At 32.1% G+C, this 22,103-nt stretch overlaps 5 protein-coding genes across 5 annotated transcripts; 3 read left to right on the forward strand and 2 right to left on the reverse strand.

Annotated features, from left to right (window-relative positions):
- Positions 1-745: 745 nt before the first annotated feature.
- LOTGIDRAFT_70712 (hypothetical protein) lies at positions 746-1,215 on the forward strand (the record flags this gene model as incomplete). The annotated part of the gene is made up of 2 exons (XM_009064601.1): positions 746-883; positions 1,180-1,215. Coding segments are annotated over 2 exons (174 nt in total), but the record flags the coding sequence as incomplete, so codon positions are not given.
- Positions 1,216-3,532: 2,317 nt separating this feature from the next.
- LOTGIDRAFT_167227 (hypothetical protein) lies at positions 3,533-4,510 on the reverse strand (the record flags this gene model as incomplete). The annotated part of the gene is made up of 1 exon (XM_009064699.1): positions 3,533-4,510. One exon carries the CDS (start codon positions 4,508-4,510, stop codon positions 3,533-3,535), a length of 978 nt encoding a protein of 325 aa, XP_009062947.1.
- Positions 4,511-4,809: 299 nt separating this feature from the next.
- Positions 4,810-9,580, reverse strand: LOTGIDRAFT_167228 (hypothetical protein; the record flags this gene model as incomplete). Its single annotated transcript, XM_009064700.1, has 6 exons — positions 4,810-5,596; positions 6,127-6,250; positions 6,825-6,963; positions 8,108-8,229; positions 8,635-8,851; positions 9,571-9,580. Coding segments are annotated over 6 exons (1,399 nt in total), but the record flags the coding sequence as incomplete, so codon positions are not given.
- Positions 9,581-9,976: 396 nt separating this feature from the next.
- Positions 9,977-11,316, forward strand: LOTGIDRAFT_195151 (hypothetical protein; the record flags this gene model as incomplete). Its single annotated transcript, XM_009064701.1, has 1 exon — positions 9,977-11,316. A coding segment is annotated over exon 1 (1,335 nt), but the record flags the coding sequence as incomplete, so codon positions are not given.
- Positions 11,317-12,614: 1,298 nt separating this feature from the next.
- Positions 12,615-21,987, forward strand: LOTGIDRAFT_195153 (hypothetical protein). The gene is made up of 14 exons (XM_009064702.1): positions 12,615-12,644; positions 14,803-14,903; positions 15,624-15,669; positions 15,834-16,039; positions 16,299-16,382; positions 16,893-16,996; positions 17,232-17,305; positions 17,616-17,683; positions 18,191-18,302; positions 18,443-18,533; positions 18,910-18,995; positions 19,708-19,795; positions 20,305-20,458; positions 20,931-21,987. The coding sequence occupies exons 1-14, from the start codon at positions 12,631-12,633 to the stop codon at positions 20,972-20,974; spliced, it is 1,272 nt and encodes a 423-aa protein (XP_009062950.1). The 5' UTR covers positions 12,615-12,630; the 3' UTR covers positions 20,975-21,987.
- The last annotated feature ends 116 nt before the right edge of the window (positions 21,988-22,103 follow it).

Below are 22,103 nucleotides of genomic sequence, written 5' to 3' on the forward strand. Positions count from 1 at the left end.
AAAAATTTAAATTCAAAACGTTATATATATGCTCATTTTATAACATATACAGTTAATCGGAATTCATTTCATTTCATTGAAATATTTAAGTATATTAATGAAATAATTTTAAATTCGGGTTAACTGTGTTATAAAATTTTAAATTATTTCACTTAAATTAAAAATGAAATTTTCAACTATTTCAATGAAATTTAATTGACATTTTAACACAATTCACCGAAATTTTAAAACATGAAGGAAGAATATTAGTTTAACGAAATTTCATCGAAATCATTATATTTGGACAGTAGCCTAGTAGTGACAATAATTATGAAATCGTTATTCATCATTTTGAAAAAAAACTTTTTATTTAAAATCTCCGACACTTGTGTGAATATCAATCATTTCGATGAAATATTTATATACTGTATGGAATTTGAAAAAAAAACCCACCAGAATCTTATAATGCCCATAGATAATTATTCTATAATGCACTTAAGTCGCTGAAGGCCTACTGACAAAATTTCACTTAATTTCATTTCATTTTCACCTTCAAGAATACCATAATTATGCCACTCTGCAATAGTGATTGTCAATCTGACATTCCTCTCTCATTACTTATATCAGCACATTATTTTCATCTTTGACATTATTGATAAAATGTAAAACTGTTTCAATTATTTCAGAATTTCAATTACCAACTTCAACTGACTGGAATTTTGACAATGTTTCCAGTGTGGAGAAAATGGATAGATCTATGTCTAAAAAACCTCGACATAGAACAACGTTTTCCTCACACCAGCTAGAAGAGATGGAGAAGGCATTCAGAAAGGCTCCTTATCCAGATGTTATCACTCGAGAAGAGTTAGCACAAAAACTTGGTCTTCAGGAAGCTCGCGTTCAGGTGAGTGTTCAACAAAGTTATTTCTCGCCAATACCCGTGTATAAATAAGTAAACATATTTTTAAAGAAATAAGAATGTTAAAATTCAGTGAAAGTTCCTTGGGCTAAAAGAATATTGATTAGAGATTAATTAAAACAGCTTATTGATGTTGACCTGGGCTCTAAATCTAAACAATATACTCCATATATCACAGACGACTCTAAACTTCATAAAATGAAAGTACGGCATGTGCTATGGTACCAATCTAAAGAAGTAAATCATACTGTCTAAGACTTATCACGAACATTTTCTTGCAGGTTTGGTTTCAAAACAGAAGAGCTAAGTGGAGAAAAGGAATTGTTCCCAAAGTAGAAATTCATGAAGGTATGTATCGATATTTTAGTTTATTTCAGCAACTTGACGACATAAATTAGGATCGACATATTTTTTTAGGAGCTTGGTGTCTTACTCTTAGGCCGACACATCTTTCGAATGTGTTGCTAATCATAAGCCAGACATGTCTTACAGGTTAAAATAATCCTTTCTGCGATCCAACATTTCTAATGAGTCAAAATTACAATTGATATTATATATTATTTATGAGAATTTTTGACAAATTTGATAATATAAGGCAACGCTTAGCGGTCTCTGCTAATAAAATTTGTCAATCTAAATTGGATCTAGTCCGAAACATCTACCACTATTCCAGCCTAGTCGCCAACTAGTAGACCAGTCGGCAACTGTTGCCTTGCAGACTCTTGGCGTCGAGATCTCGGCGTTGATGGTTCAACATGACTCTTGTCTCAACACTGGCGCTCATATCAGTTACATTCTGCGTCAAACGTTTCGCACCAAGAATTCATGACCGGAGTTTCATGAATTATATCGACCAGATTCATTCTTTATTTTTATTTCATGATAATCTTGTTTTTCTTCCAGAAACAGAAAGTACTACTAAGGAAACTCCGGACACCACCTGTCCCGTATCGCCTTGCCAAATAGATTCCACCAACAACCCATCACCATGGCAACCATGGAATGTACCTAAAAACTATATGTGGTATTCAAATTGGATGAACAATCCGCCTTCAACTTGTGCTTGGAACCAACCACCCTCCTTTCTTTTTGACAGAAACCTGAATACTCATGACCGACACAACGTTTATAATCCTATGAACTGTAAAGAGGCTAACAGAGCCAAAGACTTATCAGGACCTATGGCATTTGCCACGTGAAATACTTCAAGATGTCAAACTAAATGAAAGTTGCTGGTATGCATGACCTAAACCAGTAAACAGGACTTTAAAACTTCCCCTGTGCAGAAAGCATCCATTCATTAGGTAACTCTCTGCAGTTAATAGGAGAGAAGTTAAATAACAGAAAAAAACACAGAATCAGTAATCTTGATCTGTTATTTTATGAAAGTTGAACTTTGCCAGTTAAGCATTACCATTAAATATTTGTTTTAAATAGAATGCTTTAATGCTTTAATGAAAAAATAATAAATTGAAAAATTAATTCAATACTCTTAAGTCCTTTACAACAACAAACAATGTCCTAACAAACCAAAAACACCTGGGGGCCCGGAATTCTGTCTTATTTAACTATCCCTCAAACTCTTTAGTGATTGATGTGTCTACATCCAAATCAGTTTTCACGGAGTTTCAGTCAAATATGGCTATGGCTATCAAATAGCCAAATATCTATCAATGAAACATGGCTTTAAAAAGCCAAATCACTTTGGAGTAGCAATGAAACATGGCTTTAAAAGGCCAAATCATTTGGGAGTATCAATGAAACATGGCTTCAAAACGTCAAATCATTTTGGAGTATCAATGAAACATGGCTTCAAAAAGCCAAAGTAGCAATAAAACATGGCTCCAAAAAGCCAAATCATTTTGGTGTATCAATGAAACATGGCTTCAAAAAGCCAAATAATTTTGGAGTATCAATGAAACATGGCTTCAAAACGTCAAATCATTTTTGAGTAGCAATGAAACATGGCTTCAAAACGTCAAATCATTTTGGAGTATCAAATAAGCATGGCTTCAAAACGTCAAATCATTTTGGAGTAGCAATGAAACATGGCTTCAAAACATTAAATCATTTTGGAGTATCAATGAAACATGGCTTCAAAAAGCCAAAGTAGCAATAAAACATGGCTCCAAAAAGCCAAATCATTTTGGTGTATCAATGAAACATGGCTTCAAAAAGCCAAATAATTTTGGAGTAGTAATGAAACATGGCTTTAAAAAGCCAAATAATTTTGGATTGGTAAGAAACATGGCTTCAAAAAGCCAAATCATTTTAGAGTAGCAATGAAACATGGCTTCAAAAAGCCAAATCATTTTAGAGTATCAATGAAACATGGATTCAAAAAGCCAAATCATTTTGAGGTAGCAATGAAGCATGGCTACTAAAAACAGCCACATCATTTATGATTACCAATCAGACAGGCTATAAGTAAAAAGTTTCAATGAAACATGGCTATCAAAAGCCAAATCATTTCGAACTTTCAGTCCGTCATGGCTAAGGTCAAATCATTTTGCTTTCATACTGAGATATAATCCAATTACAGTGTATTACTGACACATGGTTATCAAAATAATCAAAATATTTTTGAGTGATATATGTTAAACAAATACAACCAAATCATGCAATAGAACATTGTTAGAAAGAATCAATGGATTCATTTTGTTTGACATGTATTGTCATGTGTTTCACTAAATAGTCATCTCTAGCAAACGATTTCTCACAAACTTTACATGAGTAGGGCTTCTCGCCTGTATGTATCCTTGAATGTCGATCTAAATGTCCCTTGTGAAAGAATCTCTTCAAGCATACTTCACATTCATAGTCTTTCTCACCCAAGTGAAATTTCAGGTGCTTAGAAAGATGGCTGCTTTGGGTGAAAGATTTTGCACAGAACTCACAGCGATGGGGTCTTTCTCCAGAATGAGTTTTGCTGTGAGCTAAAAGACTAGAACCATCTGTAAAGGCTTTTCCACATTTTTCACACTGATAAGGACGGACGCCAGTATGACTTCTCTCGTGTCTTGGTAAATGTCGTCTGCTTGAAAAGCGCTTATCACAAAAATCACATTTAAAGGGTTTCTCTCCTGTATGAAGTCTAATATGAGCTTGTAAATTGTTGTTAGAGTAGTATCCCTTTCCACAGATATCACATACAAAAGCTTTTATTCCTATATGTTTGATCATATGACTTTTATATCCACTATTGTTAGGGAAATTTTTACCACAAACGTCACATTTATAAGGTCTTTCACCTGTATGAAGCCTCCGATGATCTCTGAGCGAGCTCTTATCCCTCAATGACTTCCCACAGAAATCACATATATTTGGGTTATCTGGTGAATGTGTTTTTTCATGTTTTTTCAGTGATCTTGGGTGTGTATATGTCTTCTCACAAACTTGACAACTGTACAATTGCTGTTTGTTATGTGTTTTTACATGTGAATTTAACTCTGTCTTTGTTCTGAAGGCTTTACCACAACTTTTACACCCAAAAGGCTTTTCCTTTGAATGAATTCTTTTGTGACTTTCCAAAGCTGTTTTATCACGAAAGTTTTTACTACACACATCACATTTAACCAGTTTCTGTCTACCCTCACCCTTGTGCATACGCATATGACGTCTGAAGGCAGGGTAAGAATAACTTTTACCGCAAATTTTACATGTTTGACCCTTAATAATTGGAGTAGTGCGTTTTTTGTTGGCAGATCTCAAAGAGGATTTGTATGCTATAGAGGATTCAATTGAAGAGTCAGTAGAACTATCAGTTATGTTATCTGCTGAGCTTGACATAGTGGAACTTTTCTGTGATTTTCTTGTAGTTTTGACAGGCAAATTTGGAATTGTAAATTTAGCATCTACATTTGGATCATCATTTGAAGGAACTGCTTCAGTTTTAACTTGAAATAACTCACTGACATCTTCATGTTTCACTTCAGCAGAAACTTTCATTGTCTCAACTTGCTTTTCTAACTTTTGCTCCTGTCCCGTGCCATTTTCTAAAAGTGAGACAGAATCAGGTTTTAAAGCCTCTTTAGAGGTGCCAATGCCATTCATGGTGTTACATGTGTCAATGAAGGCTTGTGGTAAATATTCAAGGCTGATTTCTCCATCTATTTCTACCACTTCTTCAATAGCCTCAACTCCATTATCATTAGCCTCATTCTCAATTTCAACAGAGGTGTTGTCAGATTTGAAGGCAGTGTTGCCTGCATCAGGTATCTTGTCATTTGTTTCAGCTAAAGTACTGTCAGCATCAAGAAGATTGTTGTCTTTATCAATATCAGGTAAAGTATTGTCTGCCCCAACTGTATCAGGTGAAGTGTTGCTTCCATCAGGAGACTTGTCTGTTGCAGTGTTGTCTGTATGAAGAGAGTTGTTGTCTGTATGCAGAGTGCTGTCTGTTTGAAGAGAGTTGTTGTCTGTATGAAGAGAGTTGTTGTCTGTATGCAGAGTGCTGTCTGTATGAAGAGAGTTGTTGTCTGTATGAAGAGAGTTGTTGTCTGTATGAAGAGAGTTGTTGTCTGTATGAAGAGTGTTGTCTGTATGAAGAGAGTTGTTGTCTGTATGAAGAGAGTTGTTGTCTGTATGAAGAGAGTTGTTGTCAGAAACAGGTGAAGTGTTGTCTGATTCAAGTGATTCTTCGTCAGACATGCTGTCTTCTTCAAACTGTAATTCATCAACACCAGAAATATCTTCTATCTGAAATTTAAATTCAGGATTCTTTTGGACTTTTAGATACAAAGTATACACATTAACTTTGAAATCTTGAAAATCAAGGAAAAACACTAGATTCTTAAAATCTTGAACATTAATGGGGCATAGGGCCACTTTGCAATTTGCAGAATCTTAGAGCAACAAGAACAGGCAAGGGATGGCATCTGGATAATCTGATCAACTGCTAGATTTAGTCAACATAAATAAATCACCAACGATTTATGTCAGGCAGTTGCTGTCTGTTGCTCTTTTTCTACTTTCTATTATTGCCTGAGAGGTCTGAATCTTCAACTAACCAATGGATTGTAATTGCTTGAAGTTAGTTAATCTCTCAATGCAATCATCAAGATGCTTTGGTTTGCCAGTCCACTTGAGCTCAAACTATACAGAAGACAAATATAAGATGCAGATCTCTAGACCAGTGGAAGAATTTTAAATTTCTGTCACCTTCTGCTGTATAGTTTTTTCATAATTGCCTTTTTGGGGGTTTTTTGTTGTGAGAAAAATTTAAATACCTGTGCCTGGGACATAAATTCCTTACAGAACTTTTTCAGAAGATCAGCACATAATTCATTTGACAATGTCATAAACTTTTGACAATTATTTTTATCTATTAGTGATATCAAAGCTTTCTGACATCTGAAATAAAATAGTTTTAAAGAGTGTCATTATTAATTGCCTACAAGCCTCTGAATTTATGCAGCTAGTATGAACATCTAACTGATGAGGGCTACTCTCATGCTGATGCACATGTTTCAAAAATACATAACACAAGCAGTGCTGGTTCCTGCAATTAAACTAAGGGTTTTATGACGTCACTAATCTTGTATCACATAAGGCTTGACGTCATAAAATGCTTAATTTTAGTGGATTTGCATTAACCACAGACGTCTGACTAAAAATTGGAATGGCACAAATCAATGCTACCAGTGTCCCTAATACACATAAAGAATTTAGGAAAACTTTTTAAAATCACTTTAACATGGATTTTCATTGCACATGTAAGACAATTTAGATCTCTATAGTCACTAGATAAGACAATTTTATAGATAGATACTTCTAGAATATTTATTACTTCAATGTTTCAATGTGGTTCCCACACTGTCATCAGGAATATAATAATGAAGTATCTATCCATAAAATTGTCTTATTTATCTATAACCTGTGCTTCTAATATGCCTTTGCAAGATTATCTATAGTCACTGTTAATTACCTTATATCTAATGACATTAGCTGAAATCTCAGAGTTACTTCCAAAAGTTCAGTTAAAAAGTCTTCTTTATATTCAAATAAATCAATATCATCTGTATATACCCACTTCATAATATCATGTATCACTTCATAACTTATATCTATAATAAACATACTATCAATATCATCATTCATAACTTATATCTATAATAAAACATACTATCAATATCATCATTCATAACTTATATCTATAATAAAACATACTATCAATATCATCATTCATAACTTATATCTATAATAAAACATACTATCAATATCATCATTCATAACTTATATCTATAATAAAACATACTATCAATATCATCATTCATAACTTATATCTATAATAAAACATACTATCAATATCATCATTCATAACTTATATCTATAATAAAACATACTATCAATATCATCATTCATAACTTATATCTATAATAAAACATACTATCAATATCATCATTCATAACTTATATCTATAATAAAACATACTATTAATATCATCATTCATAACTTATATCTATAATAAAACATACTATCAATATCATCATTCATAACTTATATCTATAATAAAACATACTATCAATATCATCATTCATAACTTATATCTATAATAAAACATACTATCAATATCATCATTCATAACTTATATCTATAATAAAACATACTATCAATATCATCATTCATAACTTATATCTATAATAAAACATACTATCAATATCATCATTCATAACTTATATCTATAATAAAACATACTATCAATATCATCATTCATAACTTATATCTATAATAAAATGTACTATCAATATCATCATTCTGTGTATAAACCGGAAAATACCCTTTACATAATATATAACCCTCCATAACTTATATCTATAATAAACATACTATCAATATCATCATTCATAACTTATATCTATAATAAAATATACTACCAATATCATAATTCTGTGTATATACCCTTTACATAATATATAACCCTTCATAACTTATATCTAGAATAAAATATACTATCAATATCATGTGTATATACCCTTTGCATAATATCATGTATCACTTCATAACTTATATATATAATATAACATACTATCAATATCATATGTATATCTAGGCCATCCATTTCATAATATCATGTATCACAACATAACTTATATCTGTAATAAATAATATAATTGTTGGCAACTATCATGGGCAGACTGTACACCAACAAAATCATTTTTGAGCATACAGAGCTCTGTTAAAAATGAATAAGAAATTTATCATACTCACTAGTAAAATCTAAAGTATTTACTTCATTTAGATCATACACACCCCAATGTTTAGATCTAGAAGCTAATATCACTTTATGACCATACATAATACTTCCATCTTCTAGTTTCATCTTAATATCACTACAATAATACAAATCTTATTTAAAACTTCATATTTCTAGCAACAATTCACACAAAGGAACATTTGCAAATTTCAGGGCTGCACTGTCCTTAATTTGGTGTAAAGGGAGCTAACTATTCATTAGTTTAGTCATGCGAATTGCTTCATTAATCAGCTTAATATTTCTTGGGTCTATCACATGATCTCATTAAACCTTATCTATAAGGAGAGTTGAATTTTTAACTATTGGTGGAGAAATTTAAAAAGTCTAAAAGTAAAGTTACCTCATTAATTGTGTCAGACTAAGACTTTTGAATTGCGATTTGGTTTTAACTGAATACAAAAATTAACATTTATATAATGAAAAATCATGCAGATTTTCAATAATATTGCATGATAACATTTTTATACTATAATATATCTACCTATAAAGTCTATTGTTAAAAAGATCAGAAACAGTTCTTAATAATTTGGTAGATAATTTATCTTCACTAGGTCTATAGTCTTCATCTATTTCATCAATATCCCCTCCTTCTTTTATTAGAGCAGCTTGATACTTTAACTCTATATGAGATATGTGATCTTGTAATCTCTTATAATCTTCTTCTAAACTGTTTAATTTCTTTCTTAGTCTTGCATTTTCTGAAATAAATCAATGTTCAAGAAAAAATTAATTTATAAAAATCTATAAGACCGTGACATATATTGATCAGTATCATATGTGATAAGATTTGCATGGGCTCCCTTACAATGGTGCAAACGGGGTTTCCAAACTAAAACATGCAAAATCTGGTAGTTTTCTGAATGTCAAAATGTTGAAATAACCAATTGCCTCTGACCTCTCCTGCAACAAAAATTATGCAGACACGCTTGACGGTATGTGGTATTTATCATAATACAATGATACCTGCTGATTTTCATTATAATCCTAATATCTGGTAAATATCATAGAATTGTGATATCACATTATAACTGTAAGGTAAGTGTAATTTGGTGGTTTAAGTGGTAAAAATCACAGCTCTTAAGAATAATATGTTTTGCCACTATCTCCAACATCAAAAATGCAAGATAAGTCAATATTTTTATTGTATACCGGTAATGTAATTAATTGCATCGATACGCCTATATCATATCTTTACACCTTGTATGGTATACTGTAGATAGCCAACATTTCGGACTATTTCTTTCACTTAAATAGTAAGGCTAAGTGAAAGCAAAATGCACACTTTACTAGTCTAGAGTTGATGTCCCAGAAGCTAATTCAAAGCATTATTATCCTTCATTTTATTAGAGACGATCCCAATAGTATAGTAGAAACAATAATAATTCAGATATTGATCAAAATCAACAAAAATATCCACCTGCATCCATCTTTACTTGTTGTGGTCACGTGATCTAATAGTCCGAAACAATTCGGGGCGAATTTGTACTCTCTCTGGGCGATTTTGATAATGGTCGATACGACTGCATGATACATTCGAAACTGGAGTAAAAAAATTCGAATAAAAAAAGTTTACAACGTTTATATTTTCTTGTATTAATCTTCATTATTCAAGACAAGGACAAAATTATTCCGAGAATTGAAAAATATTGTTTTTTAAATCATGAAACATTCATACATCCTACATTTTGGTTTTTCATTTAAATGTATCGGAGGTGAAATCCGGACATAAAAATTATCCAGATTCGACAAAATATTTCAAGTGAATCGCGCCAAATAAATAAAGTCAAACGATTGGTTGAAATTATAAACCAAAACAATGGCCACAGAAATGGCGTCAAAAAATCAAACTTCATCTTTGTCTGCAAATACAGCAAATAACAAGGTCTCTGGTGCCCCAAAATCGGATGAAAAATCAGCCTCTAAGACATCTGGTGATATTATTCCTGGAATAGGGGATCATTTTCTGGTTAGTCGACCTGATAACACCTGGCATGCTGCTGAAATCGTTCAAACCAGACAAAGTGACCAGCCAGGAGGAAAACCAGAGTTTTATGTTCATTACGACGGCTTTAATCGACGACTTGACGAATGGGTTGAGCTTGACAGATTTGATTTACATAGCAAGATAGAAGATCAACAAACTACCAAGGAGAAGGATCTGAGCATTTCTTTAACTGACTTATCAGATGGCACCGACAGAAAAATCACCAGAAATCAGAAGCGAAAGCATGATGAAATCAATCACATACAGAAAACCTATGCTGAAATGGACCCTACCACAGCTGCTTTGGAAAAAGAGCATGAAGCAATCACCAAAGTGAAATATATAGACAAGATCCAGATTGGGAAATATGAGATTGACGCCTGGTATTTTTCACCATTCCCAGAAGAATATGGCAAACAGTCAAAGTTGTGGATTTGTGAATATTGTTTGAAGTACATGCGCCTTGAGAAGTCCTACAGATATCATCAAACTCAATGCTTTCAACGCCAACCTCCAGGCAAAGAAATATATCGTAGAGGAACTATTTCTGTATTTGAGGTTGATGGAAAAGAAGCAAAGATCTACTGTCAAAATTTATGTCTTTTAGCAAAGTTGTTTCTTGATCACAAAACGTTATACTTTGATGTTGAACCATTCTTGTTTTACATTTTGACAGAAGTGGACAGAGCTGGGTGCCACTTGGTTGGTTATTTCTCGAAAGAAAAAGAGTCTCCAGATGGAAACAATGTTGCTTGTATATTGACACTCCCACCATTTCAAAGGAAAGGTTATGGAAAATTTATCATAGCATTCAGTTATGAAATATCGAAGATAGACGGTACTGTGGGCTCACCTGAGAAGCCATTGTCAGATTTGGGAAAACTCAGCTACAGAAGTTATTGGTCGTGGGTTCTACTTGAAATTATGAGAGATTTCCGAGGAACATTAACAATCAAGGAACTAAGTCGAATGACAAGCATAACTCAAAATGACATTATCAGTACACTACAGTCCCTGAACATGGTGAAATATTGGAAGGGACAACATGTTATTTGTGTGACACCAAAATTAGTTGAAGAACATTTAAAAAGTGCAGAGTATAAGAAACCTCCTATAACTGTGGATAGTTCTTGTTTACGCTGGGAACCACCCCGTAAAGCTATTAAAATGTCCAAGAAATAAACTCTTTATATACTGTTATTATTCAGCTGAAATATTTTGATATTTAAGCTTATTGTCCACAATATTCAAATTTAAGCTGATAATCATGTGTTAATTTTCAAGAATTCTGTTGACTGTTGTTTATTTGTGACATAAATGTTATTGTCCAATGGAAATTTATTGTTTTTTGGGTTTTTTTTTTCATTTCCGATAACAAAATGTGTAAAAAAAACATTGTTATGTTCAAATATGATTTTTTTCTTCTTGATATTCTTTGAGATAAACTCAGTTATTTTTCCTTTAAAGTAAAAAGTTGAAAACTATTTGTTGTGTGTTATTTTTGCAAAATGGTTAAGTACATTTTGCTACAAGTGAAAATGACCTTTCATTTGATTTTGTCTACAACAATATTATTGAAAGCCAACCCTAGAACTACTCACAAATGAACTAACTGTAGAATCAAAACTTTTAGACCCATCAGATGGGACTTAGATTGCATGGAAGAAAATTCTCTACTGCCAGAGTGTTATAGTGACTTCGGATATCAATAAAATGCCACCTTTTTTTTTTATTTTGAATATATACTGATTAAACTAAATTTTAAAAAGCACTTCTACCTTCATGATCGCCTCTTCACAAGTTCATAATAGCTTGACAATACGAAGATGCATGACCTTGGCCTGTGCTTTTATACAATATTCTCATATCACCTATCATCCCTGGGTTAGAATTTTACATTACAGTCATTTTGGTTACAAAGAGCATCTCTGTAATCTTGCATCTATTTCAAAAACCTTCCCAAAGCCGTAACAAAGGTGAATTTTTTTTTTATATTGAACTGGAATTTATTGTAGAGAATTTAACTTATTTAATCAATTGGTCCAAGTCCCCCAAAAAAAATATCTGGGAAAAAAATTGTAATTTTATTTTAATAAGATTGGTTATTTGCATACATAGGTTCCAACTGCTATAAGTAAGGGCTTTACCCCGACGTTAATCAAATCTAAAAACCTTAATCCAACAACTACTCCGTACTCATCTTAATTTCCCATATCTTCAGCATGATCTGGGAACATTTTTCTCATTACCATTTTCAAAACTTCAAATAAAATCACTTTATTCCTCATTTATGAAGTTATTTTGCTGTCAGATATTTATGTATGAGTCTGTGAAAAAACCTTTGGCTAATGCATAGACTTATAAATAGTAATATAACTCTAATGTTATCTTTTTAAAAGCTGACAAAATAAAGATACATACGTCATAAATGACATCAAATCTGGTTCTGACGCGTAATGTCACCATCAATCCGTTATATTTTTTAAAAGCAAAATGGCGGCGCCTAGGTATGTAAACAAACTTACATTATAAGAAATTTCAAGATATAGCAAAATCTGTATAGCTCTAACCTTGTCTTTGATTAAATTACATTTGTATTTGAAACTAATAGATAGTGGAGGCTAAATCTCCTTTTCTTAAAGGCTTCGAATGATGAGATAATGTGGCTACCGGTCTCAATAGATAGGCCTCGTCGGTAACCTACGTCGTCACGCCAGTAGTGGTAGTCCGAAGCATCTGCCTTTATTCAGCTTCTGTTCCCATTTAACAGGGCCCATTAATCTCTCTCTAGTCTACATCTGCCAAAATAGCTATCAAAGGCTGGAATAGAGACAGATGTTTCAGTCTAATATTTGGAAAGATGGATATTTTTGTACCATCCATTATCCTTATCATAGATCATTACAGTCAAGTAACCTAATTTCGTGGAAACCTATTATTCGTGGATTTCCGGAAATGTTAATAATTTACATGAGCGACTTTGCGCGACCTCCGCATTAGTTTGTTTTGAAAAACATGGGTTTTCTGTACAATATCAGCTAGTAGAATGAATCCAGTAGTTTCAAGCAAGGTAAAATGTTTTAATGTATACTTTGACAAATACAAAATGGCGGATTTCAATTATCACCAAACGTCACCATTTTTTATCGGCCGAATTTCCTTATAATCCCAAGCGGTAATCGGAATTCCAAGTGTCGTCTGCTAGAATGTAGTCCAACGAATGAAGTCACGTGATCAACTAGCGGATTCCGTGTCAGCAGAAAATTTCTATGGAACACAAAGTGTTATCTATACAACGTGTTTTTCTCGACTTATTTATAGATCAAACATTGTACACGAAAATAGGTGACGCATTCTGCCGCAGTTGTCGAGTTGGTTGCTCATGAAATATGGGTCAAAGTGAAGGATTCATAAAGAAAATCGAAATAAACCAATTTTAATTATTTTGTAGAATATCTGAGGAAACATTTAAGACATAAAAAAAAAAATTTCGTTTTTTTGACTTTGACGAAATTCGGTGTTGAATCCTTATATCCACGAAAATAGGTGACACCACTGTATAGATTTATGTAACATCTTTGGTTCCATCAAAGTACAGAAGAGTAGGACGTAAAAGTTATTTCTCACTAGTCACCAGCTTGCATGAGTAACCAAAAGGTCACAGGGTCAAATGATACCCAGTATTAGCACAACAAAAGTAGCAGACAGCAGTGATGGCAGGTGAAAATGAGTTTCTTTACAAATAATCTGATAAAACCATTATGTAGGAGGATAATGATGCGACGGAACTATGAATATACATGGGTTTGGCAATATATATGGGTTTGGCGGATTTAGATAGATATTTTAGGGGTGTGGAAAATCCCCATAAAATATGGCCAAGTTTTTCTGACTATACTCAAGCCATCATCTGTCAAATTAGCCATCAGAGGCTAGATTAGAGGTAGCTGTTTTTGTTCAGTGATAAATGCAAAAAAGTTAACAAGACAGTTTGACCTTTTAGAATGATAAACAAACAAGAAAGTTTATTGTGAAATCATTAACATTTCAGTAACATTGATAAAATAAAAATATTCCTTCGAAATCAATGTCACATTAAATGTACAAGTTATAAATCTTTGTGTCAAACTCTATGACAAAAGTGGTTAATTTTCCATTCATGTGCAGTAACCACACCAACAAGCTTATAATATGTAAGCTTTCATTTCACAACTTCTTTTTATGAAGATTTTCCAGCTAGAGGTCGAGAATTAACCTTGAAATTTCTGAAACACTGTTACTTGATTCACAATCTTCAAATGTCATGTAGAACATTTTATGATCTTTATAGAGAACTGACCATGAAAATTACACCAAAATTGCTAATTGCATTTTGGTATATTTGTTTCGTCAGGAATGAATCTGGTTGTATCTCATTATTCTGACCTTTATAGTAGTGGCGAATATCTTGCACAAAGCAAACCATGCTTTATCTTTTCAAAACACTTGATAGTACTTGTAGTTTGAGGAGCCAATATTAGAATGGATTATCCAGGATAGATATTTCTAGCAATGTTTTAGTATCTGGCCATGATTATTTGTTTTCTTTCTTGATAAAGATGCTTAAGCAATGATATCTCAAAACAAGGCCAATTGCACACCAAGATACCATCATTATTTTTGCAGATTGTTTAGATCTCTGGTGCGGAGTGAAACCCAATTTACTAGTTGTTGTTTCACAAGAAATATTTCATCTAACAATGATTCTAGGATGACAATGGTACAAGGTAAAATTTTAATTCTGAAATTAATTACTGTTGAAACAATCATCTTGAATGTTGTCAATGTTGAAACAATGCTGTCAATGTTGAAACAATGCTGTCAATGTTGAAACAATGCTGTCAATGTTGAAACAATGCTGTCAATGTTGAAACAATGTTGTCAATGTTGAAACAATGCTGTCAATGTTGAAACAATGCTGTCAATGTTGAAACAATGCTGTCAATGTTGAAACAATGCTGTCAATGTTGAAACAATGCTGTCAATGTTGAAAAAATGCTGTCAATGTTAAAAGAATGTTGTGCAAACAACACTGTTCAAGCAACTCTGTTCAAATAATTCAGATCAAATAACTCAGATCAAATTAATCAGAACGATGTTTAAACAAACAGTCTTCAAATGACAATGTTCAAACCATCAGTGTTCAAATGATTAATCCAGACTTTTTTTTATCGAATACCTATGGAAAAGTAGGCACTACTTTGGATTATTATGTAAGCTTATATACATTAAAAATTTCTTATCTTGATGAGGATTTGAACGCACTTTACCAAGCAATAAAGACAACTCAAATTGCAAGAAATGTAATTGGATTGTAGATATGCAGCACCAGAGCAGATTTTCAAGGATATTAATTTTGATACAGCATAAAAGAAGCTATCATAAATAGTGCATGTGTAGTTGAAAAATAAATTTGAAAATTTGAAAATTGATTTTTCAAATTTCAGCAAGGGCAATGTTAATGGAAATGGTTGGTTTAAATGCTGAATTTTCGTAAGAATAATTTTTATCCTTCTGTATTTGCATAAATATTATAGTAGACAGATACTGAATTTTTTTGTTACTCCGTTTGTATTTTTAACAGAAAACAGTAAATTATTAAAAAAATTATCCCTTCTTTGTGCAATGTAAAATTGTATTTTATGATTGATTTATAGAAGTAGTAAAGAAGGAATCGCTGAGGACTCCATATTTAAGAATATACCTAAAAAACAAGATGGTCTACCAGTGAAGAGTTTACAAGATAGTTATCGTGAGGTCTATATACCACTTGGCACTGATATCTCTCTCCGCAGTAAATACACCAACTTTTATAAAGGAATCAGATTTGGCAGACTGTTAGAAGATTTGGATACATTTGCTGGTAAGTCTTTTAATTTAGACCCAAACCTGTTCAACTGTATTGGATTTTAAATGTCTTCTCACACATGGTCTCCTAGCTTTAATGGATATCATAGCTGAGCTGGATTTCTGATATCTGTAACACTTTTCAGAATTCAGATTTGAAGTTAGAATCCACAATAAAACAAATTTGTACCAAGGAAATTAATATTGAAGCCTCTTCCATCCTTGTAGACAATCTCTCATACAGGTCGTTGTTTCAACATAGGCTTTGTTTTCAGGTGTTATATGTTATACTCACAACAGAAGAGGTGAAGGTCTGAAATCACCATTAAGTACTGTGACAGCCTTGGTGGATAGAATAGGTAATTATGTCCTTTAAAAAACAAGCAATGTTGTTAAGAGGTAGATGTTTGTCAGTTTTGATGTGGTGGTTCGGGTGCTTTTTAGCAAAACTTGAAATCTGCAGCTGGAACCAATTGCTAAAAATGATACTTTCGGGATTTGTCACTGTAATTAAGAAAAATCACTGAAAGTTAACCAAGGGTTCTATGCGCTATATGATGTTCATGATAAAAGTCCCTTCAGAAATAGAAGGCTAATGCTGTTGTTATGGAATATTTACCTCAGTGTACACCGCATTGCCCAACTTCGTAGACCAATCAAAAGAAAAAAACCTAAAGCAAAACTCCATTTAGTTTCATTTTATTACTGCAATTCAAAACGCATATTATTTTGTAGATTTTATTTTCTCATCTGTTGGATTTTGAATGGATAATCTCTCATAAGTGTGTGCTCATTCATACATTTTCTTGTAATGGATTCTTTCAAAATTTTCATTATGGTTATCAAACTAATATTTTGATTTTGTACAGAGTTAGGAGATCAAAAAATAACAGCTTTATCTGATATTAAATTAACTGGTAATGTAACATGGGTTGGTACATCTTCAATGGAAGTTACAATGGCAGTTCAACAGGTAATATCTAGTTTAAACCAGTACAAACAAGTTCATCTTTTTAAGTGTAATAATAATGGTTTTAATAACGTTGTGATGTTTGGTAAACTTGAAAGTAACACTTGAGGATCATTGTTGGGGGAATTCAGATAATTGTTCTTAAGATATTTTGTTCATTTGAATGCTCAAAACCAAAAAAGATTGTTTTGATTTAAGCAATGTTAAAAACAGATTTTTCTCAACATATGGTTTTTAGATTGTAAATGATGAATGGCAGAAGCTGATGAATGCCCGCTTTCTTATGGTAGCTAGGAACCCACTCACGGGAAGGTAAGATGCTCTGATGTTGTTATGTTTATTACCAAGCTATATCACACAACAAAAGCAAGTTTGAAAAAACATGAATGTATTAACCTTATTTGTTACAGGACATTTTGTACATTTTTCTCTGCATTAATGAATTAGTATGAACAAGTGTAGGTTAAAAACCACTATAACAAGATTTGAAATAGTAACCATGAGAATAAAACAATTTTTTGGCAGTAGTAATTTGTCACTGTTGATTTGAAAACCTATAAGGGCTAATGTGTTCTATTAAAGAAAGTTGGGCCATTACCATTTTTGATATTAATATTTTCAGTTCTGCTGCAGTCAATCCTCTAAAACCGAATACTCCAGAAGAAGAGGCAATATTTCAAGCTGGTGAAAGTAAGTTTAGCTCCAAGCTGTATTTTTTATTATTTTGTTGTTCTAACCTTTGAGCAAATATTTGAGTTTTCTATGAAACTTTGCATGGTATTTCCAAAATGTCATTACTGTCACAGATGAAAAATTGACCAGTTGAAATAGATTATCATCTATGAGGATTTCCCAAAAGGGATGCTGAGTTAACAAAACCAAGTGTCTAAGAAGAATCAGTTGTTTTAGAAGAATGAGCATGCCTTGTATTGCTGTTTTAACTGCTCAATGGCTAAGAGTTTAATATTTTGTATTGCTAAATGTTTTGATATTTTGAATGGCTAAAAACTTTGATATTTTCTATGGCAAAATGTTTTGATATCTTGAATGGCTAAGAATTTTAATATTTTGTATGGCTTAAAGTTTTAATATTATGAATGACTATGAGTTTTGATATTTTGTATGGATAATATTTTGATATTTTATATTGATAACATTTTAATATTTTGTGTGGCTAAGCATTTTGATATTTTGTAGGAAATAAGATCATCAGACAAAGAGATGCTCAGATATCATTATTAAAAACACCACCAAATGAAGAGGAAACATTACTAATTCATAATCAATTTCAACAAACCATAGATCTCAAGTACTTGTATATTTCTTTTTTGGAAAGATTTCATTATTAATTCATTAAAATCCAGGAGTAGTATACCATTATATTGTGTAGATGTAGATGTTTAAAATCTTACAATCATCTGTAATAATTTTGTTTTTTCAAATTTTCAGATCTTCAACGTTTAGGATTAGAGTCAAACCTGAAAACAGTGTGTGGATGGAAAGTACTATATTAAAAAACCTGTTTATTTGCCACCCAGAGGTTAGTTTTGGGGGGAGGTTCATATAGTTTGAACATTCCCTCACTTTAAAAGGATTGTAAGAAGGTTTTTAAAACCTTTTAGTTATACAGGGCACAATGATAGATTTGTTTTGCATCATTTCAATTTTCAATCACAAACCTGTGGCATTCCGCTGAAACTAAGCATTTTATGACATCATTATCACAAAAGCTGCCATAATATAATATATAGGATTCTTAGCGATAGCTATGTCATAAAACACTTAATTTTAGTGTCACTTGCACATAATATAAAGAGTAGAAAACCACTTACGAACACTTTAAGACAAATATATATAATTCAAACATCATCTCTATGGAATTATACAGTGCTATGTTTTGTATTTGAATATTGTAGAATAGAAACCTATATAACAAGATATTTGGAGGTTATATAATGAGAATAGCATTTGAATTGGCCTGGGCTAATGCTGCTCTATATAGGTATGGTATTATTTCCTCACATTTTCTTTCTCAAATACTTACAGGTATAGCCATTAAAGATGGGTTCCCTTATTTTCATTTATGAAAATTAAGATACTAATACTTATATGAATAGAAAATAGAGGTGTTCTTATGACTTACACAAATACCAGTTTGTCTCACATGTCCATAATTAATTCATAAAAATTTGAATGATCAAGAAAGGTCAAAAAGTCTTTTTTTTGTTTATCCAGACTGTACATACATGGACATTTATGATTGGTTAAAACTCTTAATTATGTGCAATAAGAACTAGATATGATTAAGAATACATAATAATTCATTAGAAGCATCAATTAATCAGATAGTAAAGTTTGCTTAATTCGACACTAGAAAATAAGGAAACCCATCTTTAATAGTTTTGAATCTGAAGGATATTTCAGTTTGTCTCCTCCTGTGATGTTAGTCAGAGGGGTTGACTGTGAATAAGCTTCTTTCCATTAGGACAAATCAAGGCAAAGCATGCTATAAACTGTGATAACTTGCTATCCTGGCAAAACTCACTGCACACTATATGGCATTGAATGTATGTTATGTTAAACATTGCTGAAAATTAGGGCTTAAAGCTCAATTTGTTATTCTAATGCTAATCCAGTGATCTGGTTTTAAATAATATTCTTGAACACAATCTGTTGCTTTCTTTTTAACTATATTGCCAATTATATTATTGTAGTAAATCAAGACCATTGGTAAGGATTGTGGATGATATAGCTTTTAGAAAACCTGTAGAAATTGGATCACTCTTATTTCTTTCTTCACAGGTTGGTTTGTATGCTTTTACATAATCTAACTATTCTCTGTCGACCAAAACCTCCCCTTTCTTCAGATACATTATATCATGTGAATCAGTCACAAAATTCACTCGGGAGCAGTAGTTGCTCAGTGAGTTAGAGGATTGCATGCTAGCCCGAAAGTCAAGGGTTCAATTCCATCAGAAGGTTGGGATAATACGTCAGATTGATGCAGTGATGCAGGTCGGAGGGTCTGACTGGTGAAAAGCATCCATTTGTTCAGATGGGACAATAAACAGGTCTTGTTTGCTACAGACAGTGCAAGTTAAAGACCCCTTGACAGTTAAAAAAAAAAAAAATGTCTGTCCTGTGCAATTTCCCTCATTGCAAACTGCTTGCATTGCCTGTCCTCATTAGTTCAAAAAGGTGCAACCTAAAAGTAAGATGTTCAATCCCTTTCATTTAATTTCAGAACACTTCATTGATTATAAAATCCTTTTTTTCCAAATATTTATTATGTTGAATTGTATATCATTTAGGTTGTTTACACAGAACAGTCAAAAATGCAGGTCAAAGTTCATGCTGAAGTTGTAGTTCCTGAATCTGGTTCAAGAGAAACTACAAATGACTTTCACTTTACATTTGACAGTAAATGTGATGACTTGCCACAAGTTATACCTAAAACATATGCTGGTAGGTTAAAATTAAAGGGATGAAGTTATTTAAATATTAGCTGATAGATCTCAATTTCAGCTATCTATAGCACTCGTTGATGACTATATGCAGAGAATGTAAATTGGCGTGGAATGCTTTTGTCAAATTTTAGAAGAACCAACCTTTATTAACTATGGAAATGGCTATGAATAGTGATTGACGTCCTAGTGCTGCAGTTTTATGGCATTAAATAAGTTTGTAGTGAAACAGATTTTCTGCATTTGCAATATATGGCTGACACGCCTGTTGGGTTAATGTTCAAGTCCACTGAATATGAACCTACAAAATGTACATTAGAATGATAGATATCAAGGATGAGATATGTTCATGGCAGTCCTACCATTCTGCATTAGAGGTGAATCATTCACCATGAATGCCAACTGCTCTGAAATCAAAGTTTGCAAAATATTTAAGCAGTATTAAAATCATATTATTGCATTTTTCATTTCAGAGTCTATGTTATATTTAGATGGTAAAAGACATTATGAAAGTTAATATATATTTAAAGACATAACTTATTGACAATGGACCACTTGGAATTTAAAAATTAAGTAAATCTTTTGGAACTCTGACATTTCAAGCAAAGTTATTAATGTACATCCTGGTCTGATTCTAACCATTAACAAGAGCAGTCTATTTTTTCCTGAGGTAGGATAAGTAGTATATGGCTGTATCAACCAGATGTAAATTTTTTTCTTAAATACTCATTCTACCTGAAAGGGATAGAGATTGTTTGTGTTTTGAATCATACCCCATGCATAAATATCTTTGCTTGACAATTCGTGTTTATTTGGTTTTATTCAAAACTGGTGTTGGAAATATGAAAGCAAGTAACAAGATTCTGGTATGTGTGTCATGTAAGACACCTTGCACCATATTTTTATTATTTACCAATACTCATCTGTTACTATTTTATAGTGCCATATCTCCAAGAAATTTTGTATTTCTTTCATTCCATTGTTTGCAATACATGTTTAACTCCATCCATTCTTCCGGACCAAATTGACCAATAGTTTTGTCTTTTATAGTGCCAAATCAAATATATAAGGTATCAATATATTCCTATGATATTTTTGTTGTATTAAGGGAGGGCAGTGCTTAACTGTGGTATAACAAGTTTAAATTGAAGTTATAGCATGTTTTATGCTCTGTGTTTAAATTTGTTTACATAATTATGTTACTTATGAGCATTAGAAGGATTTCAAGTTCTCATAACTGTTGTTATAAAGTTAAATTTGTTGCATTTTGTTGTTATATTATTGATGAAGATTATCCTCGAAAAACAACTACATGAAAAGGAGTCTTAATATTTTCTTTCCCATCTTAAAAAGTTCAGTTTTAGCTATTACGCACCTTTCAGAACTAAAATTCATTGTTTTGGTAAGAAAATATTTAAACTTCTATTACACCCTTGCAGGATATTCATTGATTATATTTTTGACCAAATTATTTTATACATATTGTATATAGTTCATATTTTATCACATTAAATATTTATTTGAACACGAAATCAATCCTCTTTTTTGCATCAAAAAGGAACATATCTTTAGCTCATTGGAATATATTCAGAGTCACAAGTCATATCCCCATATATTCCAATCTTTAATTAATCAGTCTATTAGTA

The sequence above is a fragment of the Lottia gigantea genome (genome assembly GCF_000327385.1).
Source record: "Lottia gigantea unplaced genomic scaffold LOTGIsca_64, whole genome shotgun sequence".
Taxonomy (NCBI): Eukaryota; Metazoa; Mollusca; class Gastropoda; family Lottiidae; genus Lottia; species Lottia gigantea.

What these genes read in the sequence shown, in the direction of transcription:
- LOTGIDRAFT_195153 (XM_009064702.1), top strand. An exon ending in CAACAAACCATAGATCTCAA is followed by an intron (nt 18,303 to 18,442) that starts GTACTTGTATAT and finishes TCAAATTTTCAG; the next exon opens with ATCTTCAACGTTTAGGATTA. An exon ending in GCTAATGCTGCTCTATATAG is followed by an intron (nt 18,996 to 19,707) that starts GTATGGTATTAT and finishes ATATTATTGTAG; the next exon opens with TAAATCAAGACCATTGGTAA.